Below are 21,929 nucleotides of genomic sequence, written 5' to 3' on the forward strand. Positions count from 1 at the left end.
CATCCAAAGGCTGGGTCCTCCCTTCCCCATTCCAGGTCTCAGGTGTCTGGATAGATTGCTCAGGCGCACCATTCACTTTAGCCTTGTTCTCTGGCAAAGGGGAAACAATTTCAAGGGCACGGGTCCCCTGATCCATGACACTGCTGCTTTTTGTTTGTTTTTTTTGAGACAGAGTCTTGCTGTGTCGCCCAGGCTGGAGTGCAGCGGCACGATCTCGGCTCACTGCAGCCTCCACCCCCTGGTGGAGGCGATTCTCCCACCTCAGCCTCCTGAGTAGCTGAGATTACAGGTGCTTGCCACCACGCCCGGCTAATTTTTGTATTTTTAGTAGAGATGGGGTTTCACCCTGTTGGCCAGGCTGGTCTCAAACTCCTGGACCTCAAGTGATCCACCTGCCTCGGCCTCTCAAAGTGCTGGGATTACAGGCGTGAGCCACCCCACATGGCCTGTGCCGCTCTTTTGATCTATGGACTGAAGTTGGCTGTGAGGACCTGAGTGACCCAGGCTGCTCCAGTGCTCTCCCTGCCCCCAATATCTCTCTGCTAGTAGCACCCACACCCTCTTTTCAGCAACCTTAGTGAAGTGTAGAAAGGTCTCCACCTGAAAAGTCAGCTGTGGTGGAAAGAGCCTTATTATCTTGGATTCCAGGCTCTTCTTTGTCACTTAACATGTGACCTTGGGAAAATGATTTAACATGAGCCTCAATTTTCCACATCTATAAAATGGAGAGAATAGTAGTGCCATGCCCAATTAAGAAGTTTAATAATTATGAATATAAAACATTCAGCAAACAAGTGAAATGAGCTATTTCATTCATTGCTAATGAGTACAAAGTGAGAGAATCTTGCTGATGGGCAACCTGGTAATATAAGAAAAAGTTTATGTTCACACAAAAATCTGTACGTGAATGTTCATAGCAGCTTTATTTGTAATAGCCAAAAACTGGAATTAGTCCAGATGTCCTTCTACAGGTAACTGGCCAAACTGTGGTATATTCATACCATGGAATAAATAAAAGGAATGAACTATTGATACACACAAAAACTCAGATCTCAGGGAATTATGCTGCATGAAAAAAGACAACCTAGGCACAGTGGCTCATGCCTGTAGTCTCGGCAACTTGAGAGTCTAAGGCAGAAACACTGCTTGCGGCTAGGAGTTTGAGACCACCCTGGGCAACATAGCAAGGCCCCATTTTACATTCCTACAAAAATTTAAAAATTAGTCTGGCATGGTGGCAGGCACCTGTAGTCTCAGCCACTTAGGAGACTGAGGCTTGAGCCCAGCATTTTTTCTTTCTTTCTTTCTTTTTTTTAAACATTTTTTCTTTTTTATGAGATGGGGTCTTGTTGTGTCACCCAGGCTGGCGTGCAGTGGCATGATCTTGGCTTACCACAATCTCTGCCGCTCAGGCTCAAGAGATCCTCCCACCTCAGTCTTCCAAGTAGCTGGGACTACGGGAGCATGCCACCATGCCCAGCTAATAAGCCCAGGCTTTCAAGGCTGCAGTGAGCTATGATTGAGACACTGTACTCCATTCTGGGTGACAGAGCAAGATCCTGTCTAAAACAATAAAAAAGACAATCCTAAAAAGTTATGTACTACATTATTCCATTTTTGAAACTACGAAATTTTAGAAGACAGATTAGTGGTGTCAAGGGTTAAGGAGGGGATGAGGTGGGTGAGAGGGAAGGAGGTGTGAATATAAAAGGGCAACATGAAGAATTCTTGTTGTGTTAGAACTGTTCAGCTTCTTGACTGTAGTGGTAGATACATAAAATTACACAGGTAATAAAATTGTATAGTACTTAATATATATACATATGAGAACAAGTAAAACTAGAGAAATCTGGATATGACTGGTAGATTATATCAAGGTCAATATTCTGGTTGTTGTGACATTATACTGTAGTTTTATAAAATGTCACCATTCGGTGAAAGTGGGCAAAATGTACAAGAGACCTCTCTGTATTATTTCTTACAGCTGCATGTGGATCTACAATGATCTCAATTTTAAAAGCCTTGATAGATTATTAATGTCTCTTTTGGGTATAGGAGGGAAAAGGGGCCGCCTTGTGTTTCCAATGTAGAATTCCAACGAGAAAGACTAATAAATATTATATTCTCATTAGTGTACATCAATAAAATGAACACAACCATGGGAGGTGGGTATTTGTATCCATTGACCAATAATTCCATGTCTCAGAATTAGCTATTTAAAATGCATGAAGGCCGGGCGCAGTGGCTCACACCTGTAATCCCAACACTTTGGGAGGCCGAGGTGGGTGGATCACCTGAGGTCAGGAATTCAAGACCAGCCTGGCCAACATGATGAAACCCCGTCTCTACTAAAAATACGAAAATTAGCTAGGCATGGTGGCACACGCCTATAATCCCAGCTACTTGGGAGGCTGAGGCAGGAGAATCACTTGAATCCAGGAGGCAGAGGTTGCAGTGAGCCGAGACTGCACCATTGCACTCCAGCCTGGGCAACAAGAGCAAAACTCCGTCTCAAAAAGTAAATAAAATAAAATAAAATGCATGAAGTTTTATTTGTTTGGATATTCACTGTGGTATTTTTTATAACAGAAAAAATAACCAAATGATTCAAAATAGGGGATGAGCCTTATAAATCACAGCATATCCAGGGGATGAAATACTCTATAGGCTTTAAACATACTTTAAAAAACACACTCAGTACAATGCCTGGCATACAGGCATCAATAAATGGAGTTCTCTTAACTGGTTCTGGGTATCAAAAGAGCTAATGCAGATAAATGTAATTAACAAACTGTAAAGTGCCTAGCAAATGCTAGTTGCTGCTATCCTTCTAATGACTATCTCTCCCCCCTCCATCCTGGATGAAGCTGAACTTCCAGGCAGAACAGTGGCCAAGGTACTCTGGCTTGAGAGGCATAGGAATGGGGTAACTGATTTCTTGGGGAGTCTGAGTCAAGTATTGGGACTACTTTCTTTCCAGAGGATGGCCACCCCTACTCCACATCGTGTAGAAAACTACATTCTCCCCCAGCATATGCACATACATTTGGCCTTTAATCTCAGGGGACTCACAAAGTCTTTGAAGCAATATCAACCCTGCTAACTTCATAAAAGTAGTAGTACTCTTGCACCAGCCACTGTTGAGTGAGCACCTACTGAGTATCAGGCACTGTTGTAGGTGCTTTACACACATTATTTCACGAAATTCTCACAACAAACTTAAGGAGTAGTTGTTTTTCTGCATTTTACAAGAAAACTAGGACTCAAAGAGGTTAAGCGAATTACCAAGGTAGCACAGCTGGTAAGTGGCAGAGATGGCACTGGAACCCAGGGCTGTCTGTCTCCAAAACTTGTGATCTAACCACCACACATACTACATGACATTTAGAAGAACCAAGAAGCAGTGCACTGTATGGAAACTGTGCTGAGGCTGTCTGGAAGAGGCCTGGAAAAGTAACTGTGCTTCATCCAATGCCTCTTAGGTAGACACAAAAACAAACCGGCAGGCAGAAGAAAAATCTCAGAAGAGAAGCAGGTCCAATCTGAAGTCTTTCATCCCATGAGTAAGTTTTTCCATATGTCTTCCCTCTATCCTTTCTGCTAAAATCTGGTGCTTTTTCCTCTCTTCTGTTTCCAGTGAGGATGGTGAGTAGAAGACACAGTGCCCCTCCATGAAAGGTCAAGAGAGGACAGAAGGAGTTTTTCTTTCCCCAGCTTTGTTGAGGCCATGACTAGGATGCCTCCATCTTCTCAGTCTCTTGGATCTACCCCAAGGTGTCAAACTAGAAGATGTGTAGGAGAAAATGACCCAGGAAGGAAAAGTAAAAAGCAGCAGCATAACCAGATCAAAAAGATCAGCTTAGAGAATGACCCAGGGGTCTCTCAGGATCTTAGTGCTGCGCTCAGGGTGATGTTAAGGTGGGCAGCTTCTCCCACCAGACTCAGCCACTGGCTTCATGTCTAACATCTACCCAGCTGTAGAAGTCCAGCCAGCATTTCTCAAGCCAGCACCTCTTGTCTTGATATGACATCTCTACAGCTACCTCTCTCTCAGACATAAAGGAGGGATCTGAGGGTTCTGCCACTCTGTATTTACCCTTCTGTTTCAATACTACCTTGCTGTATTTGCTCAGGTGCAGGCAACCCAATTGGTGGCTTAGAGATGCCCAGGGAAGATCATAATTTTGTGAGGAGATGCTAGGATCCCAAGGCTAAATCCAAAGGAGCTCTTCCAGGATCTCAAGGCTGGGTCCAAATTTATTTCCTCTTTTCTCTCCACTGAGAGCCAGGAGGGCAGCAGGGGCCTAAGACTGGACACATAGAATGGAGGGGAGGGGTGTCATTGCCCCCTCCCTCCTCCACACATTATTCTACCCTGCTGGTGCCCAAGCATGCCTGCTGCTCACTTGGCTTCCCTCAGCCCATCTACCCTATGGATAGGAGAGGGTTAAAGGCATGGTACGGGCAAGCTATAAATTTCCCATCAGTGTGGAGAGAGCAGGATTGTTGGCAGGGAGGGGGTTGGGCTAGGGGGGAGGGGGAGCTGGGAAAAAGCCAGGAGGTTGTCTCTAGGTAACAATAAACACTGCAAGCAAGGAGCAGCTGTTACACTTACTCTCTCTGCATCACAATGCTGAAATAACACTAATAAACCAGTGTGCCCAATGCACAGGCATACACACATTTAGGGCTGGGACCCCACTGTACCCCTATGGCTGCCCTCTACTCCAGGGCAGGGCCCTTCATGGCAGTGGACATACCTGTCCTGGCCTCAGTATACTTGTGGGGAAGGATGAAGACTGACAAGTTCTCCCCATCCCAGTGGCATTCTCAGGGTCAGGGTGGTGACCAAGGCTGGAATCTTGGGTTCAGATCCTGGTGGCATTCACTGGAAAGAGTTGAAACAGGGATAGCTCTCAGTTGGGAGCTGGGAGGAGAGGAAGAGAGTGAGAGAGAGAAAAGCATAGGGAACAGACAAGTACTTACCACGTCCTTTCAGACTGGAGGGGATGAGGTAGCCAGGAATGGAATTGGCTAAAGGGAGGTGAAAGAAAAGGCAGGCAGAAAATAGGGTTTGAGAAAGTAGAGGATTAGGGAGCATGTGGTATCATGGCATGTTTTCTTTTTTTTTTTTTTTTGAGACAGGGTCTCACTCTGTTACCCAGGCTGGAGTATGGTGGCACGATCTTGGCTTACTGCAACCTCCACCTCCCAGGCTCAAGCAATCCTCCCACCTCAGCCTCCCAAGTAGCTGGGACTAGAGATGTATGCCATCACACCTGGCTTTGTGTGTGTGTGTGTGTGTGTGTGTGTGTGTGTGTGTGTGTGTGTGTGTAGAGATGAGGTTTCACTATGTTTCCCAGGCTGGTCTCGAACTCCTAAGCTCAAGCGATCCGCCCATCTCGGCCTCCCAAAGTGCTGGGATTATAGGCATAAGTCACTGCGCCTGGCCATGGCATGATTCTTTTATCTCTCCTGGGGCTGAACTCCCTACATTTGCTTACACCTGGCCTGGAAGACCCAAGATCCCCCTCACAATACTACTTCTATACCCAGGGCCAGGTGATGTGTTGGTTTAGTTCAGGACTGAGCTTTATTATGCATCTCCCAGCAGGGAACCTGGGGCTTCTGATACTGCCCGGGAGAGCTGGGGGAATGGAGCTGTTCCTGACTTCCTACACAAGGAGTGGCTAATCTTCTGTCCTTTTTCTAACCAAAGCCATCTCTGGACCACCAAGAGCAAGTGGGCAGAGGTCCCTCATCCTGGCAGGAGAGCAGAGCTGCCAGCAACGAAGGAACAGAAATAGGCAAATGAGAACTCAGGCTCTGTCACAGAACCCTCCTCCTCTTAGTCCATCCTTCTCTGAAGATGGGATGTTTATTTTTTAATTAATTAATTTATTTATTTTTTGAGACAGAGTCTCGCTCTGTTGCCCAGGCTGGAGTACAGTGGTGCAGTGGTGCGATCTCGGCTCACTGCAACCTCTGCCTCCCGGGTTCAAGCGATTCCCCTGCCTCAGCCTCCTGAGTAGCTGGGATTACAGGAGCCTGCCACCATGCCCGGCTAATTTTCTGTATTTTTAATAGAGATGGGGTTTCACCATATTAGCCAGGTCTCGATCTCCTGACCTTGTGATCCGCCTGTGTCGGCCTCCCGAAGTGCTGGGATTACAGGCATGAGCCACTGTGCCCAGCCAGATGTTTACTATTATGTGTCTGGATACACTGGCAAACAAGATCGCTGTTACTCTTTTTTTTTTTTTTTTTGAGACGGAGTCTCGCTCTGTTGCCCAGGCTGGAAGGCTGGAGCGCAGTGGCGCGATCTCAACTCGGAGATCACTGCAACCTCTGCCTCCCGGGCTCAAGCGATTCTCCTGCCTCAGCCTCCTGAGTAGCTGGGACTACAGGTGCACGCCACCACGCCTGGCTCATTTTTGTACTTTTAGTAGAGACGGCGTTTCACCATGTTGGTCAGGATGGTCTCTATCTCCTGACCTCGTGATCCACCCGCCTCAGCCTCCCAGAGTGCTGGGATTACAGGTGTGATTTGCCGTGCCCGGCTATCCTAGCTGTTACTCTTTACCAGATCCAGTATAGGCCCCTGGGACTGGAGTCCAAGGCATGAATGGTTCTCATGGTCCACTTACTGGCCTCTTTCTCCTGGTGTGACCTCAAACCCAGTACCCTATTATCCCCTCTATCAGAAAAATGGAGACGATGCATACTGCCCACCTGGCACACAAGGGAGGAGGAAATCGACACTTCTGAAGATCTATGGTTCTGCACCCACCTCCACAGCCTGCACCACTACCTTGGTTCAGCCAGCATAGGAGTCCCTAGCTGCTTCTCTCTTGTCCCAGGTGTCTGTTTCCAGAAAGGAGAGGACTGAGACCCAGCAGTTATCCTTCCAGGTTCTGGTGTTATAACACAGCTTGTTTTACTTCTAAAAATTTAGTGTCAGCTGGGTACCTAGAGTTCTGGGCAGGCAAGTGAGGGTAGGGAGGAGTAACTGTGTTTGCCTAGAAACCCCTCTTCTGGAAAGTGCCCAGGGGCACTGAGCTACCCTAGCACAGATGGATGCCCCATACCCCCTGTGCACCCAATGAATACAGTAGGGCAAGAATAACTGGCCTCTCCTATCCTTTCCTCACTGAGATACCTCTCACTGGGAATGCTCAGCTTCCCCTGCTCTCTTCTCTCCCATTTCCCTGTTTTTTTATAGTTGGGGCCTCCCCTGCTCCACAATCCAGATGAGGGACCTTCATTCACAGAGCTCAGAGTGGGGAGATATGGGGCAAAAGAGAGCTCTAATAGGCCTGGATCCCTTCCCCTCTGTTGTTTTTGTGAGCCACCTCCACTGCTGTGAGTCACCAGAACCTTGAGCTTGCTGAGCTACCAGCAGCCTTCTCCCTCTTTCCTTCCTCCAGCCAGGCAGATATGTGCCCAATGGGCCCCAGAGCCTGCCATCTTCCTATCTTCAAGCCCACAGTCCCCTCCTTCATTTCTAGGAATCCACAACATAGACACATGGAAATGAGTGAGCAAAGGAGTGTGAGAGACCTCAGCATGTGCTCTGTGCTGGGGCAGAGAGCTGGCTGCCTGCACAGCAGAGCAGGATCACTAGCCAGGCGAGCTGGCACACTTGGGCAAACAGCCCTGTCGGCATGTGATCAAGGAAGCAGGAGAGGATGGGGTAAGAATGCTTTTTCAGGAGCAGACATCTCCTCCTGGCTTCCTCTCTAGTTACCTTCTTCTCCTTGGCCTTTCTCCTTGGGTGCTGATGGACACCATGGCACTGCCACCTCTATCTACCCCTGTCTTGGCCTTCCTTCCCCTTCTTCATGGCTTTGGAAGCTACAGAGAGGGGACCTGCTTAACAAACTCCAAGGTGTCAAGATGGGAGGTTTAGACATCCAGATCTCTCTTCAACCAGTGGGAAAAATTTAAGGGAGAAGGAGGAAAGAGATCCTATTAGAGTAAGAGTTGAGCCGTAGGCTAACATTGAGTACCCCACCTAGTCTCTTTTCTCCAAAGTGCAGGAAATTCTGGGTACTACCATTTTTAACTTCCACTCACTTCAAGTCATCCCTCTTCCCCGCAAAGATCTGGCACCCTTGGCTAAACCTTAGAAATGAGAGGCTGAGCCACACTCCTGTAATCCCAGTACTTTGGGAGGCCGAGGCAGGCGGATCACTTGAGGTCAGGAGTTTGAGACCAGCCTGGCCAACATGGTGAAACCACGTCTCTACTAAAAATACAAAAATTAGCCAGGCATGGTGGTGCGCACCTATAATCCCAGGTACTTGGGAGGCTGAAGCAGGAGAATCACTAGATCCCAGGAGGCAGAGGTTGCAGTGAGCTGAGATCACGCCACTGCACTCTCCAGCCTGGGCGATAGAGTGAGACTCCATCTCAAAAACAAACAAACAAAAAAGCCTTAGGAGTGGGAGGCAGATCTGACAGGAGTTACAAGAAAGGAGGCTCTGTTCCTTGGAGAAACACCCAGAATATAGACTGAATGCTTTTAGGGCCTTTTAGCCCTAGCTCTAACATGACTGCAATATGTTGGAGTAGGGATGGACAAAGGGTGAAAAAGAGGGCTTACAGAAAGCCTGCCACCCTCTCTCCTTCAATGCATGCTCCTTTCCACTGCTGTGTGTTCCAGAGTAGAAACAGCAGCTCTGTAAACAGCAGCCATTTAATAAATCCTACAAACCATACTTGCTCTAAATGTCCTGCCACACATTAGGCAGCCAGCCCCACAGGTGGGACTTCAGGTCTCAGTTCCCAAACTTCGCCCTCTGCCTTGTCACCACTTTCAGGTTTTTTATCTGCTCTCCCAACAAGAGAATCTTCCTTTCCAGCCCCTTGGCACAGCCTTCCTCCCCTGCTGACACCCCTGGGGCCCTCAGAAGTAGGCACGGGGTCCTAGATAAATTCTTTCCAAACTGTTTTGGAGGGATCTGAGGAGAGCTCTTCTCATCCTGTCTGCAGTTAAGAAGGCAGGCAATGAGACAGCCAAGGAGATGACTCACAGTCTGAAGGAAGGGCTGGGTGAGGCTGGGGGGCACTTAGGCAGATCTTGCTCTTCTCAGGGGATTTGGGGATATAAAATGGGGAAGAGAAGGCAACTCTTGGGTGGGGGAAGGGTGTTGGGGGCCTGGGGAGTGTGATAAAGTTTTTACTGGCACTGCTTTCCAAGCTCTGTGCCTATCCTTGTCCCTAACCTAACTTAGTCTCATGAAGCATGGAACTAAAAATGTTGAATTTTCTGAGGAAGGAGGAGGATGGCAAGAAATGCCACCTTGGCAACCTAGTGGGAGAACCCCCTTTCTCCTTCATTTCTTCCCTCCTAACCCTAGCATGTGAACAGTGAAGGAAGCAAGGGGTTGGGGATGGGTACAGCTGGAAACTTGCCCCTTTCTCCAGTGTACATCAACACTACAAGAGTCAGAGGGGTCTAAGAGCTCTAAGGCCATGGCACCACATGAATTCAGGAGCATTTCTAATTCAGCCTTCAGGGCCTTGAATTTAAATTCTATCTCTGTTCTAGGCTTTGCCATGGGACAAGAGGTATAAGACTACTCCTTAACACATTTGTTGGCATAAGTTTCTCCAGTGGCTTATTATATTGCAGCAGGGAAATATGTGGTAAGATTTCAAAAAAAAAAAAGCTCAGCATTTAGTCTTGATTGGGGGATTTGCTTCTTGGTTAAGGAGGTGGGGTAAATAATGCATTTCCTTCCCTGTAGATCTTATAAGACATGGTAAAATTCCATAGGGGTCAGGGGCTGTAGGGGATTTGTGTACTTGGAAGCAAGAGAATGGATAAGATGATCTCTGGGACAAGCTGTATAGAGGAAATGTCCCCCTAATAGTGCTCCATAGAAGCTGAACCTGTCCATGACTCCCCTAAGTTGCTTCTAAGACAGGGGATAGAAACTTGAGACTTCAAGCAATGGAGAATAATATCCTGCATACCTTCTTCCCTTGACTTTCCTCCCCCAACACCTACCTACCTTTCCTTTTCCTGTGTTCCCAGAAATTCTCCAAATCCAGGAACACAAAGCAATACCAGGACAGGATTCAAATGATTTCCCCTCTCTGGGTCTTGTTTTTCACATCTGTAAAATGAAGGGGTGGGGTAAGATGAGCTCCAAGTTCCCTTTTTTTTTTTTTTTTTTTTGAGACAGAGTCTTGCTCTGTTGCCCAGGCTAATTCTTCTACCTTAGCCTCCCAAGTAGCTGGGATTACAGGCACACATCACCATGCCCAGATAATTTTTTTGTATTTTTTGGTAGAGATGGCATTTCACCATGTTGGCCAGGCTGGTCTTGAACTCCTGGCCTCAAGTGATCCACCTGCTTCGGCCTCCCAAAGCGCTGGGATTACAGGCGTGAGCCACCGCACCTGGCCAAGTTCCCTTTCTTGCAAAAGCAAGGTTCTATGATTCATACCCCAAAAGGCACCAGGCCTCATTTGCATGCCATTTTGCATGTAATCTCCATGGCACTTATTTTATGTCAAAACATACAGAAATACCTCTGAACCCTGCCCTTCTCCTCCGTCTCTCCATAGTCTCTGGTTCTATGGTCCATAGCTCTTGTCTTCTCTCTACAAGGACCTCAAAGCTCTGTCCCCACCTTCCTTTCACAATTTTACAGCACTCCCTGGGACAAGCCCAACCAGACAAAACCCCAGGAGCAAGAAAACAGCCTCACCTTATATTCTGGCTGTGATTTTGGGCTCCAGACCTGAGTCAACCAGTATAGTTCCAATCCGTTTGGAGGTCCTGGCAGTTGGGGGGAAATCCTGGCACCTCTCCCCAGTGCCTCCCCTCCTCCACCTCGCTATTCTCCATGCCAGAACGCAAAGTGGCCAGTGATTGATGGGCCTGGGTTCCCGGTAACCGCACCCAGTGGCCCAATCCTCCTCCCTTACCCAATCCCTCCCCTGTCCCTATTCAGATATCAGATTGTCTCATGTTGGTCCCTGAGGTCCCATTAATTAAAAATACATCCAATTAAATGGCAGGTGAAAACGTGCTATTGGAGCTCTATACCCCCCTGCCCCAGCTTGGTCTCTCCACCCCCTCAACCCCCCTTTTAAGGCTCAGCTGTGCTTTGAGCTGAGAGAGAGAGAGAGACAGAGAGAGAGAGAGAGAGAGAGAAAGCATGAGGGAGAGAGTAGAGGAAGATATGGGGCAGGGTATGATGGGGGGGTTATTTGATCCTCTGCCAGGGTAGCATGTGCCAGCCTGGGAGGGTGGCACCATGCCCTAGTGTCTAATTTCTGGAGGTGTTGAGTAGGTTCAGTCAGCTGGGTACCCATTTCCATTTCCCTTAAAGGGGCAGAGGGCAGTCAGAGGGCATGGCTAGCTATAATGCCTTCCTTTTGGGCTTTGTGGATGAAGGGCAAAAGTGTAGATGGCAGAGGGGCCTTGTAGGGGGACATGTAAAAATCAGGGATTGGGAGAGTCTGAGGCCTCCATTCTTGGCATATCACTGCTCTTCCCCAAACTGGGAAGACTATAACGAGGAGCAGGCTGGGACCCAGGTGGCAGGGCATGGCGATGCTCCCAAGCCTGGCTGTGCCTACCCCTGCCCACAGGAAAGCTGAGAGAAGAATGGAGAGAGGGAGGAAGGAGCCATAACTTGGGTGGGAGCAGATGGGTCAGATAGGATAAAATATGCAGAGAGAGATGTTCATGTGGGCACCATGTCCCCTAGCACTTCATAGGTAAAGGACCTGAAAGGACCCGTCCTGTTTATCTTTTCTTCAAGCAAAAAGAAGAAGCAGAGCTGTAGCGTGAAGTCACCTTGGCCTGGCTGCCTGGCAGGCAGTGAATAGGGTATCTCCCTTGATGAGCACTGACCGCTCTCCTCCTCCATACTTACGGTGTCCCTAGCATTTTAGGTAAGGCATTTGCCCCCTTCCACCCCTCTGCACAAGCGATACAAAACTAACGGGCACTGAAAGCTGTTGGGAGAGGAGCTGGGAAAGTAGGGGTGACTAAGGGTGACACTCAGAATCCAGGCAAGAGTGGGGGTTTTGCCAACCCAGGGCCCACGTCTGGCCTCCTTGGCAGCCTCAGCACCTCCTCACTTCACTTTAACGCTAATTGGAGATTTTAATCTGCACTGCTGCTCTGCTCGGGGTGCTGGGGGGAGCGCCAGCTGTGCAGTAATTCCAGCAGCACCGACTGTTTAATCAAGCTGTCCTCCTGGGGAGGGGCCCTCAGGCATGGGGGTAGGAAGGAGGAGGAGAACCTCTGTCATGTCCCTTAGCCTGTTCAGCCTGGAAGGGCTTCATGGAGATGGAGGGTCAATTGTGGAGTCCTCAGTCCCATAGAGGCCCCAGGGCCATTTGGCACCCCTAGCAGAAACACTGCCTGATACAGGGTGGGTATGAGGCTCATGGCCCAAAGCAGCCCACACTCCTATCCAGCTTTCTGACACCATTTTTGGCTCAGAGTCCTGGAATGTCCTGGGGTGTATTCCAGCCACTGAGGCTGCAAACATCCACTAGACCATCTTGAATTCTATAGGTTTGTGCTGGAGTAGGTGACGGGGAGACTAACTCTCCCAGGCTTCAGTCACCCCTAACACTTTCTCACTAACAAAATACTTTCCTTAGAACAATTATAAGAGATTTTTTTCCCCCTAAAAACCACAGGCACCTCCACCGTCTGGGTCGGAAAGTGACTGCCATTAAGGCAGGGGGACAATGGGGCATACAGCTGGAACCTGCTACACCTTAAGGGAGAGATGCACCTGTGCAAGGTGTTAAGTGCCTGGAAAGAGGGGGCTTCCCAAGTTCAGCTGGAAGCACATTGAGATGTCAGGCCACTAGAGCAAAGTGTTTAGGGGTCTCAGGCCATTTTCAAGGAAGAACAAGTGGTACCAAATATTTGTCTCACTTTTTGGGCCCATGCTCTCTGGGGTCCAGAGAGCCCCAGAGTTTCTGACCCCTGTTTTGGAGAAAGGGTGCCCTCATCCCCAAACTGTCTGCTAAGGGGCATGAGTTTTAATTGGCCAGCAGCGCCCTCGTGTGGCAGAAACCATGACTGCAGCTGCCCAACTGGCAGGCCTGTTCTGTGCGATCAGATAACCTGGTAGACAGACATGAAGGTAAGTTATAAATGCTGGTGCTCAAGGTACCCCATGCATACTTACTGCTTGACTACATCCAGGGACGTTTCTTGCTAACACTTGCTCTATCCCTCTGTCTACCTCAGCCCACCTGCTTCACCTCCAACTCAACCCATATGCCTACCAGGAGAGGGAGCACCTCACCCAGAGGTGGCACTTATTTGAGCTGCTGCATGTGCTGTCTGGATTGTAGGGATGAGAGAGGCACTGCAGAGAGAGGAGGCCTAGGGTCAAGAGGATAAGCTGATGTCACCTCCTATGCCCAGGATGCAGGGAGATGCTCTGCCCACACCTGACCCTGCAACTCTCAACAGGCCCCAGAGGAGAGCTGACACCTGAGCTCAAGACAGTAACACCTAGTAGTTGATTCTGCTTTATGGCCGTCTATTCTCCACTTCCTGGAGGCATCTGGGAATGAGTATGGACAGATTCTCAGAGCCTAAGATCCTGGTCCTGGGAAATAGACACTAGATAAATCATCTTTCCTTTCGGAACAGTCTGGATATTATTAAAAACAAATGCACACATAAAACCACTCGCTCAAAAGATCCAGGTAGGCCAGGCGCAGTGGCTCATGCCTGTAATCCCAGCACTTTGGGAGGCCAAGGCAGGCGGATCACCTGAGGTCGGGAGTTCGAGACCAGCCTCATCATCATGGAGAAACCCCATCTCTAATAAAAATACAAAAATTAGCCTGGCATAGTGGCGCATGCCTGTAATCCCAGCTACTCAGGAGGCTGAGGCAGGAGTATAGCTTGAATCCGGGAGGCAGAGGTTGCAGTGAGCCAAGATCGTGCCATTGCACTCCAGCTTGGGCAACAAAAGCGAAACTCCGTCTCAAAAAAAAAAAAAAAAAAAAAAGATCCTAGTACTCTCCCAGGATAGCAAGCAACTAGGAAGAATGCACATCTGTGGCTTCAGATTTCTAGCCCCCAGAAGAAAGGCTACCTGTCATTAGACTCTCCCTCTCCAGTACCAAATACCATCTGTTTACTGGTCCCTTCCCACACCCACTAAATGGGAAAAATGGTCACGAACTATAGAAAAAGGGATGGACATTTGATACCAGGAGGTTAGCAGCTCTTTACAGATTCAGGCTGGAAGTTATGAAGACATACAGGCGAGTCACCAAGGCCTTCCCCTTGTTGGAGACATTTAATAACAGAGAAAAATACTCCGAGAGAGAAACATAACCCTGTTTGGGGTTGATGGGTAGGAGGAGCAGCACACCTACCAGCAAGCAAGAAAGGTGGGGGTAGATACAGGAGGCTGGTGACCTGTCCCATCTGGGCATTGGGGATGAAGGAAGCAGGCTTGCAGGCCTCTAATTCTGGTGTCTCACACAGTGTTTGGACAGGTGGGATTTCCCACTGAACCTGGAAAGGAAGTGAAGAAGCTGATTAGAGGTAGTGAGAAGGGACAGAACTGCCCTATCTTGACTGAGAAGAAAGAAATAGAAAATAGCTTTTTGGTGCTTGCTTTGGCAGCACATATACTAAAAAAATTGGAGGTCGGGCACAGTGGCTCACACCTGTAATCCCAGCACTTTGGGAGGCCGAGGCAGGCGGATTACGAGGTCAAGAGATCGAGATCATCCTGGCTAACATGGTGAAACCCCGTCTCTACTAAAAAATACAAAAAAAAATTAGCCGGGTGTGGTGGCGGGCGCCTGTAATCCCAGCTACTGAGGAGGCTGAGGCAGGAGAATGGAGTGAACCCAGGAGGCGGAGCTTGCAGTGAGCTGAGATTGTGCCACTGCACTCCAGCCTGGGCGACAGAGCAGGACTCCGTCTCAAAAAAAAAAGAAAAAATTGGAATGATACAGAGAAGATTGGCATGGTCCCTGTGCAAGGATGACATGCAAATTTGTAAAGTGTTCCATAAAAAAGGAGGAAGGGGCCGGGCGCGGTGGCTCACGCCTGTAATCCCAGCACTTTGGGAGGCCGAGGTGGGCGGATCATGAGGTCAGGAGATCGAGACCATCCTGGTTAACATGGTGAAACCCCATCTCTACTAAAAATACAAAAAATTAGCCAGGCGTGGTGGCGGGCGCCTGTAGTTCCAGCTACTTGGGAGGCTGAGGCAGGAGAATGGCGTGAACCCGGAAGGTGGAGGTTGCAGTGAGCCGAGATCGTGCCACTGAACTGCAGTCTGGGTGACAGAGCAAGACTCCGTCTCAAAAAACAAAAAGGAAGGAAGGAAGGAAAAAAAAATCCTGTAATCCCAGCACTTTGGGAGGCTGAGGTGGGCAGATCACCTGAGGTCAGGAGTTCAAGACCAGCCTGGCCAACATGGTGAAACCCCGTCCCTACTAAAAATACCAAAAATTAGCCAGGCGTAGTGGCAGGCACCTGTAATCCCAGCTGCTCAGGAGGCTGAGACAGGAGAATCACTTGAACCTGGGAGGCAGAGGCTGCAGTGAGCTGAGATCGCGCCATTTCGCTCCAGCCTGGGCAACAGAGCAAGACTCTGTCTCAAAAAAAAAAAAAAAAAAAAAGCTTTTTGGGGCTGGGCACAGTGGCTCACGTCTATAATCCCTGCACTTTAGGAGCCGAGGCAGGCAGACTGCTTGAGTCCAGGAGTTAAAGGCCTGCCTGGGCAACATGGTGGAACCCTGTCTCTATTAAAAATACAAAAAATTACCTAGGCATGGTGGCACACGCCTCTAGTCCCAGCTACTCAGGAGGATGAGGTAGGAGAAATCACCTGAGGCTGCAGTGAGCTATGATAATGCCATTGCACTACAGCCTGGGCAACAGGAGTGAGACCCTGCAAGGCTGTGTATATAGATGGGGTTGTGGGCTAGAGGGCTAGCTGCCCTGGAGGAGAGGGCTGAGAGTAACCCACTAACTGACATCAGCAACCCACTGTAGAGGAACATCCATTAGCACAGCTGGACAAGAGGAAAGAACAGGAATGCCAAGAAAGGGGGTTACCTGCTCTAGCTGGAAGGGAGAATCTATTAATCAGAAGGCAGAACATCAGAATATAGGGTCAAATAAAAAGCTAAGAAAACTCCTCTGGAGATCTTTCGGAATAAGAAACTTCCCTGAGATCACCTGTTAGCCTGGTGCGGTGGCTCACGCCTGTAATCCCAGCACTTTGGGAGGCTGACGCGGGCGGATTACCTGAGATTGGGAGTTGGAGACCAGCCTGACCAACATGGAGAAACCCCATCTCTACTAAAAATACAAAATGAGCCGGGTGTGGTGGTGCATGCCTGTAACCGCAGCTACTCAGGAGGCTAAGGCAGGAGAATCGCTTGAACCCTGGGAGGCGGAGGTTGCAGTGAGCCGAGATCATGCCATTGTACTCCAGCCTGGGCAACAAGAGCGAAACTCCACAAAAAAAAAAAAAAAAAAAAAAAAAAGATCGCCTGTTATCCCAGCTACTCAAGAGGCTGAGGCACGAGAATCACTTGAACCCCGGAGGCGCAGGTTGAAGTGAGCTGAGATTGCGCCACTGCACTCCAGCGTGGGCGGCAGAGTGAGACTCTGTCTCAAAAAATAAAAATTAAAAAAGAAAAAAAAAAGAAAGAAACTTCTCTAAGACCAGGGGTGGGGTGGGGTGGGATGGGAGTAGGGTCATCCCACACAAAAGCAGGCCAGTGACCTCTGATTGGCTTTAGGCCCCTACCTGGCTTGGCTTTAGGTTCTGTGAAAGAGACTGAATTTGCCAGGCTCTGGGTGAGAGGTGACTGATGGACATCACTGCATTCCTCAGAAGGCATTCCCACCGTTGCTCCTACCTGTAAAGGAAAATGGCAGGTTACATTAGACATGAGACAAGGGACTAGACACCAAAGAACATCTTTGGTCTTGCACCCAGGAAGCATCCATTGGTAGGTAACAGTGACGGTGATGTTAGCACTCTTCTAACTCCTTCAAACCTGAATTCCCCAGAAGGATTCAGACTAACCTTAGTACACTCCCAGAGAGAGTCATAACTGTTCTAAAATTCTTGTCTCCAGGGACCTAGCTCCCAGGCTGATAAAAGCAAAAACATGGTTCTTAAAGTTAGGGAATTCAACAGAAACAGAAGCTGTGAAACCCAGAATCATAAAGATCAATGAAGGTTAATGGTTAATATAAGGCTAATAAAAGAAGGTGACTGGGAGGAGGACACCCAGTTTTAGATCAGATCATGAGGTTGGACTTGTGGCTCTCTCATCCATAACAGCTCCTTCAGGAAGGACTCTAAGGCAAAAAAGGATCCTGACTGTGAGAAAGGAGGTTTGCAGGACAGCAAACTTAATGTAATCTGGACAAGTAGGTCTATCATACATTCCCTAGAGACAAATTTACATGGAGACCAGTTCCACATTTCCTCTATGCTGTCTATCAAAGTTGATGAACAAAATGTAAAGGATATGTACTGGGATCTATTTCTTCATCAGCAGCAGACAATATTCACTTTGCAGATCCCCAGTACCTCTCCCCTAGACCCATTAACTCTTTCTAATCTGCCCAATGATGCCCTCCTCCCTTCACCATTCTGCTTCCAGCCTAGGCATGCTCCACCATTCCACTCTCTGCTCATCAGTGGCTCCCAGACTCATATGCTCAGAGAAAGCAAACACTGGAAGGGACTGTAGATACATCCAGGAGGGGTCTAAAGAGGGAAAGGCATCTTGGCACCAGACTGAGATGACTTACAGAACCAGCAATGCGTGTCAGCCAACTGAACACACTATTTAGGGTATTTAGGCCACTGTGGATCACCACATACCACCTTCCTTCTGCCTCATCAAAGGAGAATATCAAACAACTCAAAACTTTAAAAACTAAAATAAAGGAGAGGAGAAGGTCCCCTTACCATTTTCCTGTAATCTCAGAGCATACCTCTTTTTGCTGAGTTCTATCATCTCATCTCTCATTCAGGGACTCCCTTCCCCCACCATAGTTTTCTAGCCGATGTGTTTTCTTTCTCCATTCCCTTTTTCTTTTCAATATAGCAAAAGAGCTTCAGTTGAGATTTAGGGTGAATTTCTCACATTGCCTCTAAGGATCTTTTCCTGCTATCCAACCTCCAGAGATAGTTGCAAAATGCTCTTTGAAGTTTGGGTTAACTCTGAGGGCATCAGGATCTTTGGCTGTGGCTGCCATCTGCTTCCCAATGAACCAGACTCTTGACTTTAAATAAAAATTACACTTGTATAATCTGCATGTCATTGAAAGATTATTCTTAGACTGGGTGCAGTGGCTCACGCCTGTAATCTCAGCACTTTGGGAGGCTGAGGTGGGTGGATCACCTGAGGTCAGGAGTTCAAGACCAGCCTGACCAACATGGTGAAACCCCGTCTCTACTAAAAATACAAAATTAGCCGGGCATGGTGGCACATGCCTGTAATCCCAGCTACTTGGGAGGCTGAGGCAGGAGAGTTGCTCAAACCCGGGAGGCCAGAGGTTGTGGTGAGCCAAGATCGTACCATTGCACTCCAGCCTGGGCAACAAGAATGAAACGCCGTTTCAAAAAAAAAGAAAAGAAAAAGAAAAAGAAAATAAGAGGCTGGGCGCGGTGGCTCACGCCTGCAATCCCAGCACTTTGGGAGGCCGAGGCAGGCAGATCACCTGAGGTCAGGAGTTTGAGATCAGCCTGGCCAACATGGTGAAACCCCGTCTCTACTAAAAATACAAAAAAATTAGCCAGGCTACATAATACAAAAAAATTAGCCATTAGTTACTCGGGAGGCTGAGGCAGGAGAATCGCTTGAACCCAGAAGGTGGAGGTTGCAGTGAGCCGAGATCGCGCCATTGCACTCCAGCCTGAGTGACAAGAGCGAAACTCCGTCTCAAAAAAAAAAAAAAGATTATTCTTTAAGATACACACACACACACACACACATATATATATGTATATATAATTTCCCAGTCTTTCTAGATCTACCTTTCCCCCTCAATCTCTCTCTCCCTCCTCAAATCTCACAGTCCATCCTTCCTTTCCTGAAGAAGCTCAGGGCTCTCAGGAAAGGGTCATCTTAAAGTTGGGGGCACTCTACTCGCAGAAGTCAAGATTCTGGCCTCTTGGATCTAGTTCTGGCTGGCTGCCATTAACTCGCTGTGAGACTGCATGGGCAAGGCACTTTCCTTCCTTAAGCCTCAGTTTCCTGCTCTGTAAAGGGAGAGGTTAGATTACCTGACCTCTTTCCTAGCCCTGGCAATCTATGATTCCCTAAGGGAGAAGACGTGTCATTCCATCAGGAAGTGATACATTCATTCCTGCCCTTTACAGCTTCTCTCTGGGCCACTGCAGAGAAACTCCCCTATAGATGCCTACCTTTCCCTTGCTGGCTTAACCAAAGGGACAAGTATGTTTCAGAAGGAGGCCTTGCTTTAAGAGCCAAACTCGGGGCCGGATGCAGTGGCTCACGCCTGTAATCCCAGCACTTTGGGAGGCTGAGGCAGGCTGATCACGAGGTCAGGAGATCAAGATCATCCTGGCTAACATGGTGAAACCCTGTCTCTACTAAAAATACAAAAAAATTAGCCAGGCATGGTGGCGGGTGCCTGTAGTCCCAGCTACTTGGGAGGCTGAGGCAGAATGGCATGAACCCAGGAGGCGGAGCTTGCAGTGAGCCGAGATCGCGCCACTGCACTCCAGCCTGGGTGACAGAGCGAGACTCTGTCTCAAAAAAAAAAAAAAAAAAAAAAAGCCAAACTCAAACTCCTCCCATTAAGAGGAAAAGAAGTTGAGGCAGTCTAACTCTAACCCTGAATTTTGATAAAGCAAATGGGAGACTGAGAGCAGGTATGGGGCAGGAAGGAGTATGGTAAGCATACCTCCCCACCCTCCAGACTTAGCACACACCTAGGGAGCCCCCCATAAGTAGTAGCTGCTAATCCAACTCAACTGTGTGTAGATGGGAAGAAGAAAGCAGGGACATGTGTAAACACATCCACAGCATTGACATAAGTGTTCAATCAATGTCCATATACTCTCATTCTCTCCTACTTTAAGCCTGTAACAAGCCATGGTGGGAGGCGACACCATATCCCAGTCTTCCCCTTCCCCAAAGTTGGAAAGGAAGACACAGTGAGACAGGAGCTACTTGGCTTCCTATAAATTGTTTTGTCCTTCCTCTCAGCTGCAATCAGAAGCTAAGGGCTCCCGCAGGCCTTGTTCTGATCTGCCGCAGGCGACGGAGGGTTTTTGAAACAGAGAGGACTTGGCTGAGGCCCCGTTTCAGCTGCCGTTGGGGCTGGCTAATGGGCTCATTCGGGAAGACCCCCGCCTGCCGCACTAAAGAGTCCCCCGCCGACCCCCGCCCCAGTCCCAGCCCAATTAATAAACGGGGGCTCCCACTTTATGGCTCTGGGAGCAGGAATCAGAGATACAAATGATCCCTAGGGAGGGACAGAAAAAGGCCTTCCAAGAATCAAGCTAGAGAATTGTGCATCCACAGGCACATGCTGCCACAGGCTAGTCATATCCCATTTTCAAAGCATTAAAGGGGAAGAAACTGGCAAAAATACTATTTTCTTTCCCAGATCCAGAGTAGGATAGCATTCTTGAAGTCTATGGGCACACCCTAGCAACAGACTCCCTCTTGCCTGGTTCTTCAACCTGAAAAGGGCAGGGTGCATGCAGGTTATCATCTGGACACATGGTGCATGCTCCACTATCCTCCAGGGGCAGTGCCCCCTCCTAGACTCTGCAATACTGAACATTGACACATGCTATCAATTGGTTAATAAGATAAAACACTTCCTACTTAAAAACAAAGCAGTTCCCTCTTATCAAGCTTTCATCACCACCAACAGCACAAATGTGTCTTGGGATCATCATCCTGAGGCTTTTATCCCTCTCCTCACATCCAAGCTGTGACCAAGCCTTGCTAATTCCTATGGACCCACTTTCTTTCCTCTGATTCTCCTTGTCTTACTCTACTGTAAACTCTCAGTGCTTCATGTCTTGGCAAGAACAATAATATTTTAGTGAACTTTCCTGCTTCCTTGACCAAGTACTGCTACAAAAGTCCTCAATGTGATTTTCATCTCATCATGCTCTGTTCCCTGCTATTGCTTAACAAATCAAATTCCTCATTCAAGCCAATGAGATTGCTCCTCCAACTTCATTTCCTAATACTCCTTTCCTGTACCATTCTGGTCAGCCAATTCACAGCCTCTGCACAAAACATACACGAGCCCTCTTCCATGAGATTCCTCCCACTGCTCACCTTCCTCTTCTGTTCTATGTCCCCTATCTTCTTTATTTTCAAATAATTGTTTCTGAATAAGTCCACTTTCTCCGATTATTTCTTTCCTTTGGTTTCCTCTTATTATAATAGTTTTATATTACAACCTGCATTGATATGTTGACTTACAGATTCCCCACTCTCCACCAGCTGTAAGACTGACCTCTCTCACAAGACCCAGAAGCTTCCTGAAGGTGGGACCCTCCCCCAGTCTTCTTCCTCAGAGGTTGTCCTGTCTGTACACAGGACATGCCTCTGCTAATGATATTAATGCTCCCCACTGAAGCAGCCCTCATGGTATAACTATTGGGATATTATATCAAACAACCATGAGGAACACAATCTTATTCTGTCAATTTTCAAATTGCCACCTGCCTTGAACTTGGCACTGAATCTCCCCAAGATTACAAATTCAGTTTCATGACTTCAAAGTGTTACAAAACAAAACAAAAAAACAAGTACAGTCACCAAAGGAATTTATCTCCTTCATTCATGGTAGATAAATACTATTCTCTTTGAAGACATTTTAGGATGAGAAGCTCCATTTTGTTTCCTATTTGTACAATTAATCCCACATTCTCAGG

The 21,929-nt window shown here is 48.1% G+C and overlaps 1 protein-coding gene and 1 non-coding gene across 15 annotated transcripts in view; one reads left to right on the forward strand and one right to left on the reverse strand.

The window, feature by feature from the left end:
- The window catches only part of CDK12 (cyclin dependent kinase 12), a 105,776-nt gene that overhangs the window by 6,373 nt on the left and 77,474 nt on the right, over window positions 1-21,929 (reverse strand). For 7 of the 14 annotated variants that reach the window (XM_054671598.2, XM_054671586.2, XM_054671578.2 and 4 more), the window contains 4 exons: window positions 16,788-16,899; window positions 14,386-14,527; window positions 10,020-10,124; window positions 4,761-4,888 (listed from right to left, as the gene is read on the reverse strand). In XM_054671598.2, coding sequence (XP_054527573.1) covers window positions 16,871-16,899 — 29 coding nt within the window. In that variant the 3' untranslated portion in view covers window positions 4,761-4,888; window positions 10,020-10,124; window positions 14,386-14,527; window positions 16,788-16,870. Of the gene's footprint in view, window positions 1-4,115; window positions 4,311-4,760; window positions 4,889-4,986; window positions 5,035-10,019; window positions 10,125-14,385; window positions 14,528-16,787; window positions 16,900-21,929 lie in introns of all 14 variants that reach the window. The other 7 variants (XM_063798610.1, XM_054671593.2, XM_054671596.2 and 4 more) reach the window with 4 other exon arrangements.
- On the forward strand, window positions 14,938-15,039 carry LOC112206110 (U6 spliceosomal RNA). The gene has a single exon (XR_002940319.1). It is a non-coding gene; the product is annotated as a U6 spliceosomal RNA (small nuclear RNA).

The sequence above is a fragment of the Pan troglodytes genome, chromosome 19, assembly GCF_028858775.2.
Source record: "Pan troglodytes isolate AG18354 chromosome 19, NHGRI_mPanTro3-v2.0_pri, whole genome shotgun sequence".
Classification (NCBI taxonomy): domain Eukaryota; kingdom Metazoa; phylum Chordata; class Mammalia; order Primates; family Hominidae; genus Pan; species Pan troglodytes.